Raw genomic sequence first — 15,355 nt, forward strand, 5'->3', positions numbered from 1 at the left:
ACCCAAAGCAACTCTGTATAGGGTTTCAAAGGAGCAGCTCATGAGCTTGAGCCACTGACCTTGCAGTTCAAACGGCTTTGCATACTTAGCAAATAATCAAAGAAGCTACATTCCATAAAGAAGAACATGATATCAAGATTGGAAGAAGAGTCATTAACAACCTGTGATAGGCAGATGATACAACCTTGCTTACTGGAAACAAACAGGACCTAAAATACTCACTGATGAAGATCAAAGGGCACAGCCTTCAGTAGGGAGTACATATCTCATTGTAAAGAAAACAAACATCATCACAACTGGACCAATAAATAACATCGTGATAAACAGAAGCTGTCAAAGCTTCATTTGCTTGCATTCACAGTCAACACTCATGGAAACAACAGTCAAGAAAACAAACGAAGTATTGCATTTGGCAACTCTTCTGCAGAAGTCCTCTTTAAAGTGTTCAAAAGCAAAGATATCAATCACTTTGAGAAGTCATGTCTAATCCAAATCATAGAATTTTCTCAGATGTATGTGACAGTTGTACAATGGATAAGAAAGACCAGAAAAATCAATGCATTTGAATTATGTTGTTGAAGAAGAACATTAAAAGTACCATGAACTATAAGAACAAACAAAATTTATGTAAGATGATACCATGACGCCATCTTTCAGCTACATAATGGACTGATTTATAAAATTATGACTATCATCTATGAGTACTGCCCACCAAAGAAAAATCATCTGTATGACACCAAACAATTACCTTAAATAAGGTGCGAATATAAGAGGTGCAGGGAAACTAGATTACTGGAAATGGAACAAGAATATAAATTATGAGAAGTTGACACATTGTGATCAAATCACTGAATAGTTTGTATATAAAAATCATAATGGCAATCTAATTTGCTGTGTTAATTTACAAAGGCAACACAATAAAATACTGTTTTTAAAATATTACAGTTAATCCTTTACCCTGTCTGAAAATTGTATTTGTGATTAATGTATGGTTATTTAAATGAATGGTCTCCTAAATATACTAGATTCGATTCAATAGTATTTTTCTCTTCTGTGGCTTTTTAAACTATGTCAAGAGCAAATTATTTAAATTATTGCTATTTGTATATTTTAGTAACTATTAGGTATAACACAATGTATTTCACTGCTATTAGGCCAGTTTATACAATAATATTTTAAATCTGTAACAAAATTGTTATTACACGTGAAATAGTCACACAATTTAAGAATCCTTCATGTATATCACTAAATCATTATAATTTTAAACACAGCGGATTGCTATCTTGGAGTAAAAGATGCCTCTAACCCTGATAATACCGCAAATTACACTAACAAAAATTATGAGGCAATGTTGTTGTTATGTGCCGTGGAGTCGGTTTCGACTCATAGCGACCCTGTACCAGATTTCTGAGGCTGTAAATCTTTACGGGAGCAGAAAGCCTCATCTTTCTCCTGCGGAACAGTTGGTAGTTTCGAACTGCTGTCCCTGAGGTTTACAGGCCGATTTGTAACCACTACACTACCAGAGCTCCTTATGAGACTATAGAAACCAACAATAAAGAGATCATAACTTATTTGCCGATTTCTTGGTAAAAGCAATATGCAAATAAGATAAACAGAGCTGATTCCTGGAGAAATTGAGGATGCAAGGATATATATTGACATTCCGAAATCTTTCCTTACCTGTTTTCAATATATATTGACATTCCAAAATCTTTCCTTCCTTGTTTTTGAGGAACTCCGCCATATTTACTTAGCCAGACATCTAGAACTACACACCTGCCTCTTTATAATTCTATATTTTAATTTAGATTATTTTCCAACCACTTGATTTTTGGCACCTATTATTCAGAAAAAGGTGAACTTCTACTCATGTGCCCAATGCGTTATAAATATTAAAACACATCTTTCCCACTAATTACCTTGTGAAGTCTGTCATTTCCATCATGATCATGCACATCTTCTTGGCCAACACAATGATATCATTGCTTGTGTCATCCCATATCTCAATCTCTGCATCCAGTTTACTCTTGACTTTCCTGAAATCAGCAACTTGCTCAGCAATCTTCTCCTTTTCCGCCTCAGGCAGTTGACTCATCTTAGCCTAAAACATGAGAGAATTCAAGTTGTAATCATTCCATTATGTCTAGAACCATTTTCTGAAGGAAGAAGTGGTCATTATGAAATATTCACAAAACTTGTTCATCTGAGACATACTTCATAGCTTAATTTTTTTAGCTAAAACCTTCCAGTGTTCTTATGAAAAGTTTTAAATTAAAGCTATTTGCTCCAGACCTACAATGTTACATTTCAGAATGGCAGCTTGGAATTTGATATGTGGCATATTTAAATCTACTCCTTTCATAAAAGTACAAGTGCTCAAATTTCCAATCCATTAAAATTTTAAGTTAATTTAAATTTAATGTAATGTATTACATTACTTTATATTATATTACATTACATTACATTGCATTACAGTAAAAATGAGGAAGACTCCAACGAGATGAATTGGCACAGTGGCATTAGCAACGGGCTCAAGCTTAACAATAATTGTAAGGATGGTGCAGAACTAGGCAGTGTGTTTTTCTGTTGTGCATAAGATTACTATAATTCAGTACCAACTTAATAGCACCTAACAACAACAATGTAATGAATTACATATGTTAGGAAAGAACATATTTATTTACTTGAACAAGTAATACATTTCAAAAGGTATAGGCATAACACAATTTATCTTGAAATGAAACTGTATGTGTGATACATATAGTGACACACAGTCTGCTAAACCTTTATGTAAATGCTGAATATTGACAGATAGTAGTAATATGTATTTATAAATTATATGTATATATTGTTGTTGTTGTGAAATACCATCGAGTCGGTGCTGACCCATAGTGACCCTGTATAGGGTTTCTGAGGAGCAGCTGGTGAGCTTGAACTGCTGACCTTGCAGTTCAAATGGCTTTGCAGTCTGGTAAATTAACCCACAGCGCCATACCAGAATACCCATATGTATATAGAGAAGTGCGTATATAAAAGTGTATGGATGGATGGATGGATGTGGGAGTGTGGCAGGTCCATAGAATATGCACAGGACTGCTAACCACAAAGTCAGCAGTTTGAGCCCAGCTGCTGCTTCATGGGAGAAAGATGAGGCTTTCTGATCCAGCAAAGATTTGCAATGTTGGAAACATTATACAGTATCTCTATGAGTTGGAACAGACTCGATGACACTCAACAACACATATGTATGTATATTTTGTGCATATAAACTCATTTAGGACTGCTTGTGAAAACAATGTGTTGCTGAGGAAGAATAAAAATACCATGGCAAACTTTTAAAGAAACCTTCCCTAATGATTATACTGAGTTTTGATGTGCTACAATTTCCCACGTATAATAAATTACTCAGAATCAGCATGACATGATATGTATTTATGTATCAATTTATCTATCTCTTATTATTTTTCCCCCTTCACCCAAGTGAATATATGTCTGCCCTCTAATTAATGATTTACTGTCTCTATCCCTTTTACCTTGGTTACCAATCAAAGAATGTTTCTGTAAGTATGACAACCTTCCCTTGACCTTTTATAACAGTGATCTTGTACGGTATTTGTCCTTTCTTTGACTGATTTATTATCAGGAAGGACCAGTGCCTGGAGAAGGAATGGCTTCTGATGACAATGTTGTAAAGTAGGAGAGATGAATTTTCACCATCCTTACCTCTAAGGAATATTCTGACTTTATTTCTTACAAGACAGATTTGTTTGTTTTTCTGGCAGTTCATGGTATTTTCGATACTCTTTTCTAACATCATAATTCAAATCCATTAATTCTTCTATGGTCTTCTTTATTCATTGTTCAACTTTCACATGCTTATAAAGTGATAAAAAATACCAGGAAAGGCACATCTTAGTAATTCAGCTGAAATCTTTGTCTTAAACACTTGGTTGTTGTAAAGTGCAGTTGAGTCTGTATAGGGTTTCTGAGGAGCAGCTGGAGAGCTTGAACCACTGACCTTATGGTTCAAACTAACCTTGCAGTCCAGTGTATTAACCCACAACACCACACCAGGACTCTAGTATTTTGTAGAAAATTTGGCTAATGCAATATGTGGTTGGTTTTCTTGACTTCTTGGCTTCTACTTCCAGGAGTATTTATTTTGCATGCACACAAACGCTTTGAAAACTTAAATCATTTCTTCCTTTATCATGATATTATTTATTTGTTTAGTTGTAGGATATTTGTTTTCTTTACCCTGAAGTGCAATCCATACTTCATCAATAAGTATTTTAAGTCCTCTTTGCTTTCATAAGCAAGGTTGTACCACCTGTATATCTTAGGTTGTTAATGATTCTTCCTGCAATCCTACTGCCACATTCTTCTTATTATCAGCTTCTTGGATTATTTGCTCAGCACACAAACTGAATAAATATGGTGAAAGGATACAGCCCTGACACAGCTTTCCTGATTTTAAACCATTCAGCATCCACTTGTTGTGTTCTAATGAATGCCTCTTGGTCTATGTACAGATTCCTAATGAGCACAATTAAATGTTTTGTTGTACCCATTCTTTGCAATGTTATCCATAGTTTTTTTTGATCCACACGGTCAAATCTTTCTGGAGTCCTGACATGGTGCTGTAGATTACATGGTAGACTGCTATTCACAGGTAGGCAATTCAAACCCACCAGCTTCTCTCTGGAAACTCTATACAAGATTGCTATGAGTTGGAACCAATTCAATGGCACTTAACAACAATAACAAATCATCTTTCTGGTATTCTTTGCTTTCAGCCAAGATCCATTTTAGTTAAGTAATGTTATCCCCCTCCTAAAACCCTTCTAAAACCGCTTTAAATTTTTGACAGCTACCTGTAAATGTACTGTTGCAACTGTTTCTGAATTGTCTTCATAAGTATAACTTGCATGTGATATTAATGATATTATTCAATGACTCCCACATTCCATTGGGTCACTTTTGTTTGGAATGGGGAAACGTGAATTTCTTTTAGTCACATTGTCAGTTAACTGTCTTTAAAATTTTATTGGCACAGACAAGTGAGGGCATCCAGCACTGCATCAATTTGTTGAAAGATTCTAGTCTGTATTTCATCAATTCCTGGAGCTTTGTGTTTCACCAGTGCTTCAGGTCTACTTGAATTTCTTCCTTCAATATGATTAGATCTTGAGATGGAACATCTTGAAAGGACTGAATATTGACTAATTCCTTTTGGTACAGTGACTCTGTGTATTCCTTCCATCATCTTTAGATGTTTCCAGAGCATTCAATATTTAGCCCATAGAATCTTACAATGTTCCAACACAAGACTTGAATTTTTTCTTCATTTCTTTGTTTGAGAAATGTGGAGCGTGTTTTTCCCTTTTGGTTTTCTAACTTCAGGTCTTTGCACACTTCATTATAATATTTGACTTAGCCCTCTTGTGCTAGCCTTTGACATTTTCTGTGCAGCTCTTTGACTTTTTCAATTCTTCCATTCATTTTAGCTTCTATAAGCTCAAAAGCAAGTATCAGTTTCTTTTGATTTCTACTTTGTCCGTTTCTCTTTTCCCTGACTTTTAAATAATCTTTGGCTCTTTTTTTGTATGATATTCTTGATGTTATTCCACAATTCTTCTGGTCTTTGGTCATTAGTGTCTAATGGATCAAATCTGCTCTTGAAATGATGTCTAAATTCATTTGAGATGTACTCAAGTTGCTATTTTGGTTCTCATGGACTAGTTTTAATTTTCTTCACCATCAGCCTCAACTTGCATATAATCACTTGATGGACTGTTCCACAGTTCGCTCCTGGCCTTCTCTTGACTGATATCGAATTTCTCCAGCTTCACTTTCTGCAAACATAGTTTGATTCCTGTGTATTCCATCTGGTGAGGTCCATTTTACGCCATTCAAAAATGGTATTGCAATGCATAAGTCAATGATCTGGCAAAATTCTATCATAGAATCTCTAGCATAATTTCTATCACCAAGGCAATATTTTCCAACTAGTGATCCTTCCTTTTTGTTTCTAACTTCTACATTCCAATCCTTGATAATTATCAGTACATCTTTATTGGATAATTGATCTGTTTCAGACTGAAGATGTTAGAATCCTTCAATTTCATCATCACTAACTTTAGTGGTTGATAAATAAATGTGAAGAGTAGTAGTCTTCCCTGTCAGCCTATGGATATTATCCTATCACAGAATTATGTTTCTAGATAGGGCTTAAAATGTTCTTTTTGACAATGGATGCATCACCATTTCTCTCCAACTTCTCATAACTTTCACCAGTAAAACATAATTCTCTGATTCAAAATACTCATCCTAGTGTGTTTCAGTTCTCTAATGTCTAGTATCCATCACTTGATTCTCAATGTGTTATACTGGGGTGCTTGCATGTTGCTGTGATTCTGGAAGCTATGCCACAGGTATTTTAAATATCAGTAGGGTCACCCATGGTGGACAGCTTACAGTTAAGCTTGCAGATGAAGACAGAGTAGGAAGGAGAGAAGGATTACTTCTGAATATTTAGGCATTGAAAACCTTATAAATAGTGGAACATTGTCAGCACAAGATTCTGAATACTGAAACATGCTGAAGAGCACCATGATACTGCCTGATATAATGACAGAAGATAAGCCCATCGGGTAGGAAGACACTCAAAATACAACTCTTCAAAGTAGAATTGACCATGATGATGCGAATGGAGTAAAGCCCTCAGGACCTTCATTTGTAATGGGGCACAACACAAAATGAAGATGTAAACATCCATTAATAATTGAAACATGGAATTTTTGAAGCATGAATCTAGGAAAATTGGAAACTGTCAAACTGAATGGAATGCATAAACATTGACATCCTAGGCTAGTGAGTTGAAATGGATTGGTATTGGCCATTTTGAATCTGATAATCAATCACATGGTTTTCTATGCCAGGAATGACAAATTGAAGAAGAATGGCATCGCATTCATTAAAAAAAAAAAAAAAAATCAAGATCTATCTTGAAGTACAATGCTGTCTATGATAGAATAATATCCATATACCTACAAGGAAGAAAAGGAGCTCTGGTACCATAGTGGTTACAAATCGGGCTGCGAGCCACAAGGTCAGCAGTTTGAAACTACCAGCTGTTCCACAGGAGAAAGATGAGACTTTCTGCTCCTGTAAATATTTACAGCCTCGAAAACCCTGTTCAGGGTCGCTATGAGTCAGAACCCACTCCACAGCACATAACAATAAGGAATAAACTTCATCTCTCATACTTAGGACATATTGTCATGAGGGACCAGTAGCTGGAGAAGGATATCATGTTTGGTAAGGTGGAGGGTCAGAGAAAAAGAGGACGATCCTCCAATGAGATGGACTGGCCAAGTGTCAGCATCGATGGACTCAAGCGTGACAACAATAGTGAGTTTGGCCCAGGATCGGGCAGTGTTTCGTTCTGCTGTGCATAAGGTTTCTATGAGTCAGTACCAACTCAATGGCACCTAACAACAACAATAAAACAAGGAAGACTAGTTAATACCACTATTATTCCAATTCACGCACCAACTACTAAAGCCAGAGATGATGAAACTGAAGAATTCTACCAAATTCTTCAGTCTGAAATTGATGAAATATGCAATCAAGATGTATTGATAACTACTGGCAATTGGAATGCAAAGGTTGGAAACAAAGAATGGCCAGTAGTTATAACATAAGTCCTTGTTGATAGGAATTATACTGCATATTGTATGATAGAATTTTGACTTCTTCATTGCAAATACCTTTTTTAAGCAGCATAAAAAATGACTATGTACCTGAATCTCATCAGGTGGAATAAACAGAAATCAAGTCAACTAAATCTAAGGCCAGTGATGGCGGGAAAGTTGTATATTATCAGCAAAATCATAACCAAAGGTAGACTGTGGAACAGACCATCTATTGCTCATATTCAAGTTCAGGCTGAAGCTGAAGAAAATTTAAAAACCCTACAGAAGCCAAAATATGACTTTAAACATATCCCAAATGAATTTAAAGATCATCTCCAGAACAGATTTGATGTACTAGACACTAAAGATCAAAGACTGGAAGAGTTATAGGATGATCAAGAACATCATACAGAAAGAAAACAAAACGTCATTAAGAAGACAAGAAAGAAGACAAATATCAAACTGGATGTCAGAAGACATTCTGAAACCTGGTCTCCAGAGTAGAGATGCTAAAGCAAATGGATGAAATAAGCAGATAAAAGAGGTTAATAGAAAATATCAAAGGTCAGCTTGAAAATACAAAGTCAAATATTACAATAAATGTCCAAAGACCTGGGGTTAGAAAGTCAAATAGGAAGATTATGATCATCTGAGGGAACTGAAGAAAAAATTTAAGCCTGGACTTGCAATTCTGAAGGATACTATGCGCAACATATTGAATGATTCAGAAAGCATGAAAAGAAGAATGAAGGAGTACACAGAGTCACTGTACCAAAAACAAATGGTAGCTGTTCAAAGTTCAAGGTGCACTGAAGTCATTGACAAAGAACAAGTCTCCTAGAATTGATGGAATACAAACTGAAATAATTCAACAAACTGATGCAGCACTGGAGGCACTCACTAATATATGCAAAGAAATTTGAAAGATGCTACATGGCCAACTGATTGGAAGAGATCCATATATTTGCCCAATCCAAAGAGAGGTGACCCAAAGGAATGCAGAAATCATTGGTCAATATTATTAATACTGCATGTAAGTAACATTTTTCTATAGATACATTTTTTAAAAAGCCTGCAACAATACACTGACAGAGAACCGCCACAGGTTCCAGCCAGATTCAGATGAGAACGTGGAACAAGGGATATCATTGCTGATGTCACATGGATCTTGGCTGAAAGCAGAAAATACCAGGAACATGCTTATTATCTGTGCATTCTTGACTATGCAAATGCTTTTGATTGTGTGGATCATGACAAGTTATGAGCAATACTGGGAAGAATAAATATTCTGAAGCACTTTATTGTGCTCATGAGGAACCTGTACATTGAATAAAAGTCAGTTGTTTGAACAGAACAAGGGCACACCAAATGATTTAAAATCAGGAAAGGTGTGTGCCAGTGTTAGATTCATTCACCATAGCCAAACTGTATGCTTAAAAACTACTCTGAGAAATTGGATTATATGAAGAAAGTGGCATGACGATTGAAGGAAGCATCATTAACAACCTGAAATATACAGATGAAGCAAGATATTCATCCTTGGTTTCTGAAAGTGAAGAGGACTTAAAATACTTAGTGTTAAAGATTAAAGACCACAGTCTTTGGTATGGGTTGCACCTCAATGAAAAGAAGACAAAATTCTTTACTACTGGACCAATAAACAACATTCATATAAAAGGAGAAAAGATTGAAGTTGTCAAAGACTTCATTTTGTTTGGATCAACCATCAATATTAATGGAAGCAACAGTCAAGAGACCAAATGACGCATTGTATTAGGCAAATGTGTTGCACAAGATCTCTTTAAAATGTTCAACAGCAAAGCTGTCAGTTTGACGACTGAAGTGCACCTGACCCTAACCATGGTATTTTCCATAACCTCATATGCATGTGAAACTCTGAGGTTACTGAAATAAGGAAGACTGTACAAGAACTGATGCATTTGAGTTACGGTGTTAGAGAATAGTGTAAGTACCATGGACTATCAAAAGAACAAACCAATCTATGTTGGAAGAAGTACAGCCACAGTGATCCTTGGAAGCCAGGATGGCCACACTTCATCTCATCTCTCATACGTCTGAATATTATCAGTAGAGATCAGTCCCTGGATAAGGATATCATATTTGGCAAAGTGGATGGTCAGAGAAAAAGAGGGAAACCCCCAATGAGATGGATTGGTACAATGGCAGCTACCAGAGGCTCAAACAGATCAAGGACTGTGAGGTTGGTGTTGGACTCGCAGTGTTTAATTCTGTTATGCACAGGGATTCCATGAGTCAGTGCCAACTCTATGGTACCTAACAACACCCCCAACAATGCTCAGAATAGCAACATGAGGCCATACATATTAGTAGATGAAACCAGATGCCTAATTCCATCCACATCATTAAGGTAAACTCTACTCTGAGGCGCCACCTCTTCCCCAGTCTTATTTTGAGTACCTTTCAAACTGAGGGACTTATCTTTCTACACTTTATCTATCAGTGTTCCACTGCTATTCATACATAAGGTGTTCAGTGACAATTTTGTAGTTTCCAAAAAAAAAAAAAAAAAAGCTTCCTAGTCTCCATTATCAAGGTTCTATCTTTATAAAGATCTCAAACTTATTTCTCCTATACATTTTCCTTACCAACTTTCAAATTTGGGTCCTCATTATTCTTTCAAGACAACATTAATAGCCTGACTTATGTTTTTATCTCCTTTCTATATACTTTTAAATTTTCATTATGTTTCTTACTGCTGCTTAAAATTCTTAAATATTGATATGCTTACATTACTTATTTACTTTTAAAATGTCAGTGATTTCAATTACCCTTTAAAAAGAGAAAAAAAAGGAAAGGAAAAATGCAGAATTTGTTGTTATACGAGCCTCTGTTCAATGATCAGCTTTGCCAAGTACCAGTTGTGTAAACACGTAACTTAACTATCTTAAACCTTGATTTCATCATTTGTAAAATGACAATAAATTGTATAGGGTTTTTTGGGGTTTTTTTCCACAATTCCAATTATGTATGTAAGCAATAACACCTAGACTATCTGACTTTGTATATGTTGTTTATAAGTAATGTAAGAAGAACTGCTGGTACCGGGGGTGAGCATGGGCCTGCTAACTACCAAGTTGGTCATTCGAACCCACCAATGGCTCGGCAGGAGAAAAATGAGGCCGTCTGCCCTGGTAACTCTTTATAGTCTCAGAAATTCTAAGGAGTTCTACTCTGTCTTACAGAGTTACTAGGAATCAGAATCGACTTGATGGCAGTGGATAGTGAGTATGATTAATGCTTTAGCATGGTGCTCAAGAATCCTATTAATATTTCTGTGGAGGATAGTTAAAAATATTCACTTAGACTACTTCAAATAGTTGAGGCAGGAATCAAATAAAATATTAGGAGAAAAAGCATTCTATAAGCCTTAAATCCTATAGAATTATAGGTCATTGAACTGTTCTTATCTCAGAAACCGCATAATTAAAATCACTTATTTTACAGATTTTGTTGTTGTCAAGTGCTATGGAGTCTGTTCCAACTCACAACCACCCTGTATAGGATTTTCAAAGAGTGGCTAGTGAGTTTGAACTGCCAACCTTGCAGTTCAAACTGACCTTAAAGTCCAGGGCTGTTCCTACAGTTTATTCCTCATAGCAGATAAGGAAACGCAATTTCAGAGGAGAGAAGGGCCTTGAAAAAATATTATCCAATTGGTTAAGGTAGATTTGGGGCTTAAATTTATGTATCTCAGTTAGTAATTATTTTGCTTTCTTTAACTATTCTCATGGAAACTTTATTTTTAAAATAAATCTTATAGCTCTGTTAATTTCTTCTATCTAAAACACTAGATAAAATAATGAAGGATTCTATTAATGTGAGATCTAACTATTTTTGATGTCTATAAATGTTAGGACATTCCTCATCTATTCATATCACTCAAGTGGGTGTGGAACTAGAACTCAGTGATCCAAATCAAATGTTTTGTACATTTAAAACATATATGCATGGCATTGACATCAATTCCAGAAATAGTTATAAGATGAGAACTCATGTTCTTACGTCTAGAGTTAAAGATCTAGCAGCATGCATGTGTTGCTTCTGCTTTGTTCTGATAAGCCTAGAGGCATTTGGAAATAAACATAGTTATAATATTCAAAATTATAAAGAGAATAACATTTTGAGTTTAGAAATTCAGAAGGGCAGCTGAAAAAAAGACTCAACCTTAATAAAATTTGGATAACAAATTCTTCAAAAAGTTCTATGTACTGATACTTCAAGAATATTAAATTATGATTTCTAACATATGCTTGAGAATCCATTAAGAAGAGATTTCTATAATGTATATATACATATATACATACATACATATATAGAGAAAGACAGAGAGACACAGAGTATCCTGGTGTGGCACAGCACTGGGCTGCTAACTACAAGGTCGGTGGTTCCAACCCACCAGCTGCTTCATGGAATTGCTACAGATAACTCTACAGAGGGTCACTGTAAGAGCCTCTGGTAACTGAAGGAAGAAGTTCAAGGTGCACTGAAGACACTGGCAAAGAACAATGTTCCAGGAATCGTTAGAATACAAACTGAAAATTTTCCTCAAATTGAAGCAGCACTGGAGGCATTCAATTATGCCAAGAAATTTGAAAAACAGCAACTGGCCAAGTGATTGGAAGAGATCCATATTTATGCCAATTCCAAAGAGAAGTGGCCTGACTGAAATCATCAGACAATATCATTATTACAAGCAAGTAAAATTCCAAAGAGAGTTAAAAAACAATTGCAACTATACATTGAGAGGAAACTGCCTGAAATTCCATCCGGAGTCCGAAGATTACATGAAAGTTGGGTGTCATTGCTGATATTTGATGGATCTTGGAGTAAAGCAGAGTATCCAAAATATGTTTACTTTACTGTCTATGCAAAGACTGAGGATCATTAAAAATTATGAATAACATTGCAAAGAGCAGGTATTCCAGAATACTTAAGTACGCTCATGAATAACCTGTACATAAATAAAAAGGTAATTTTTTGAACAGAATAAGGGGATACTGAATGGTTAAAAATCAGGAAACCTGTGAGTTCAGGACTGCACCCTTTCACCATTTTTAGTCAATCTGTATGCTCAGCAAATAATCTGAGAAAATGGAAAAAAGACTGAAGTTGTCAAAGACTTCATTTTCCTTGGATCCACTATCAACAGTCATGGAAGCAGCAATCAATAAATTAAATGAGGTGTTGGATTAGGCAAATCTGCTGCAAAAGACCCCTGTAAAGTGTTAAACAGCAAAGACAGCAGTTTGAAGACTAATGTGCACCTGACTCAATTATGGCATTTTCAATACTTCATATGCATATGAAATTTGGACAATGCATAAGGAAGATCATAGAAGAATTATTGCTTTTGAGTTATGATGTTGGATAAGAACATTCAAAATATCATGTGCTACCAGAAGATCGGAGTCCTGGTGTGGCACCATAGGAGAAGCACTCAAACTCAAGGTCAGTTTGAACCACAAGATTTGTGGTTCAAATTTGCTAGTCACTCCTTGGAAGCCCTAAGCTTTGCTATTAGTTGGAACTGACTCGACAGCACTTAACAATAAATAACAAGCAGATAAACAAACCAGTTTGTCTTGGAGGATGCAGAGTTACAATGTTCCTTAGAAGTTACGATGGTCATACTCATCTTTTGTACTTTTGACATGTTATTGGGAAGGACCAGTTCCTTGATAAGGACACCATGCATGACAAAATGGAGGGTCAGTGAAAAAGACCCACCCCCCAAAAAAACCAGATATATTGACACAGTGGCAACAGCAATGGGCTCAAACATAACAAAATTTGTGATGACGGTACAAGACCAGGCAGTGTTTTGTTCTGTTTTGGATGTTGTTGTTGTTGTTATGTGCCGTCGAGTAGGTTCCGACCCATAGCGACCCTGTACAGGGTGCTGTATTGTTTTCATTGTTAAATTCATCTAGTCGACTCCAACTCATAGTGGCCCTACATAGGGTTTCTAGGGATCTGGTGGTAGGTTTGAACTACTGACCTTGCAGTTAGCAGCCCAGCGCTTATCCTACAGCACCACATCAGGACTTCTACACTCACTAATGGTACCTAACAGCAACAACGAATGTAGTAATGAGGAGCCTTGCTGGTATTGTTGTTGTTGTTAAGTGCCATCAAGTCAGTTCCTACCCAGAGTGACCTTTTATAGGGTTTCCGAGGAGCAGCTAATGAGCTTGAACTTCTGACCTTGCAGTTCAAATGACTTTGAAGTCTGGCGCCACACCAGGACTCCTTGCTGATATAGTGGGTTACATATTGTGCTGTTAACTGAAAGGCTACAAGTTCAAATCCACCCGCCACTCCACAGGACAAAGATGAGGTTTTCTGTTCCAGTAAAGCAATGAACTATTAACTCAAAGGTCTGGGGCTCAAAAACATCAGCCACTCCTTAGAAACTCTCTACGAGGTCACGATGAGTTAAAATTGACTTGATAGGACTTAACAAAAACAACAACAAAATTTCACAAACTCTATATGGGGTTGCTGTGAGTCCGAACCAACTAGAGGGCATACAACAAAAGGGATAATGGTAAAATATTTTCAGGCTTCCCACATGTTAATCACTTTGCTATACAATTAAAAAATAATTGTTTCAGTAATAATATTATGAGGCAAATAAAATCAATAGCCACATTTCATAACCATGTATATGAGATTTGTATTGGACGTGGCCTGGGTGGTGAAATACTTTATCTTTTAAGGTTGGAACCATAGAAACCCCTCAGTTTTTGAAGCTGGGCTATATAAAACAAATAAAAAGCCCCAACAAATACAGATAATAAAGGGTGTAAGCAATTCAAACAACACTAAGAGCTCTTTCATTTTATTCATAAGTCTGATGCAACTCAGAGACTGTTTACTTTTGCTTTAAATACAATTAAAGTTTAGTTACCTGAATTCCATGCCCCAGCACACAGAAGTAGATAAGAGGTCTGCTACTAATGTCCACAAGGAAGAAAAAGGAAAATCTATCAAAATGGAGATAGAGAAGTCGGATGCTGGGGCCTTTCAGTTTATGAACAAGTTTTCCTACTTATTTCAGGACACCACCATCCTATCTTGGCATTACAGCATAGTACAGCAACATATGGTCATAATACTGACAATGAGTCATCAGCAACATCATCATTCAGCATTTACTGCATGTCTGCATTACTACTAGATACATTATATGACAAGATACTGCTCTCAGGAGTTAAGAATCTGTCTGTAGAGAAATGTGCATATATGTTTATTGTTGTTGTTAGGTGTTGTTGAGTCCTTTCCAACTCTGAGGGAACGGAATTCAAGTATACCAAAACAGATCATTATGCAGTCCTGCACAATCTTCACAATGCTTACAAAGTTTGAGTCCATTTATTCAGACAATGTGTTAATCAGTTTCCTTGAGGAAATTCTTTTCTTTTGATGACCTTCTACTTTACCAAGTATGATGTCCTTCTCCCTTCTGACAATGCGCCCAAAGTAAGCAAGACAAACTCTCACAATCCTTGGTTCTAAGGAGTTTCTGGCTATACTTCTTTAACACAGATACATTCATTGTTTTTCTCTGTCTGATATTCTTTATCAACACCAGTTCAAATGTGTCAATTCTC

General features: G+C 36.1%; 1 protein-coding gene across 1 annotated transcript in view; it reads right to left on the reverse strand.

Moving 5' to 3' along the window:
* Positions 1 to 15,355, reverse strand: part of CTNNA3 (catenin (cadherin-associated protein), alpha 3) — a 2,468,838-nt gene that overhangs the window by 255,126 nt on the left and 2,198,357 nt on the right. The window contains exon 14 of the mRNA XM_006835815.1: positions 1,923 to 2,104. Coding sequence (XP_006835878.1) covers positions 1,923 to 2,104 — 182 coding nt within the window. The remainder of the gene's footprint in view (positions 1 to 1,922; positions 2,105 to 15,355) is intronic.

Source organism: Chrysochloris asiatica, unplaced genomic scaffold (assembly GCF_000296735.1).
Source record: "Chrysochloris asiatica unplaced genomic scaffold, ChrAsi1.0 scaffold00020, whole genome shotgun sequence".
NCBI lineage: Eukaryota > Metazoa > Chordata > Mammalia > Afrosoricida > Chrysochloridae > Chrysochloris > Chrysochloris asiatica.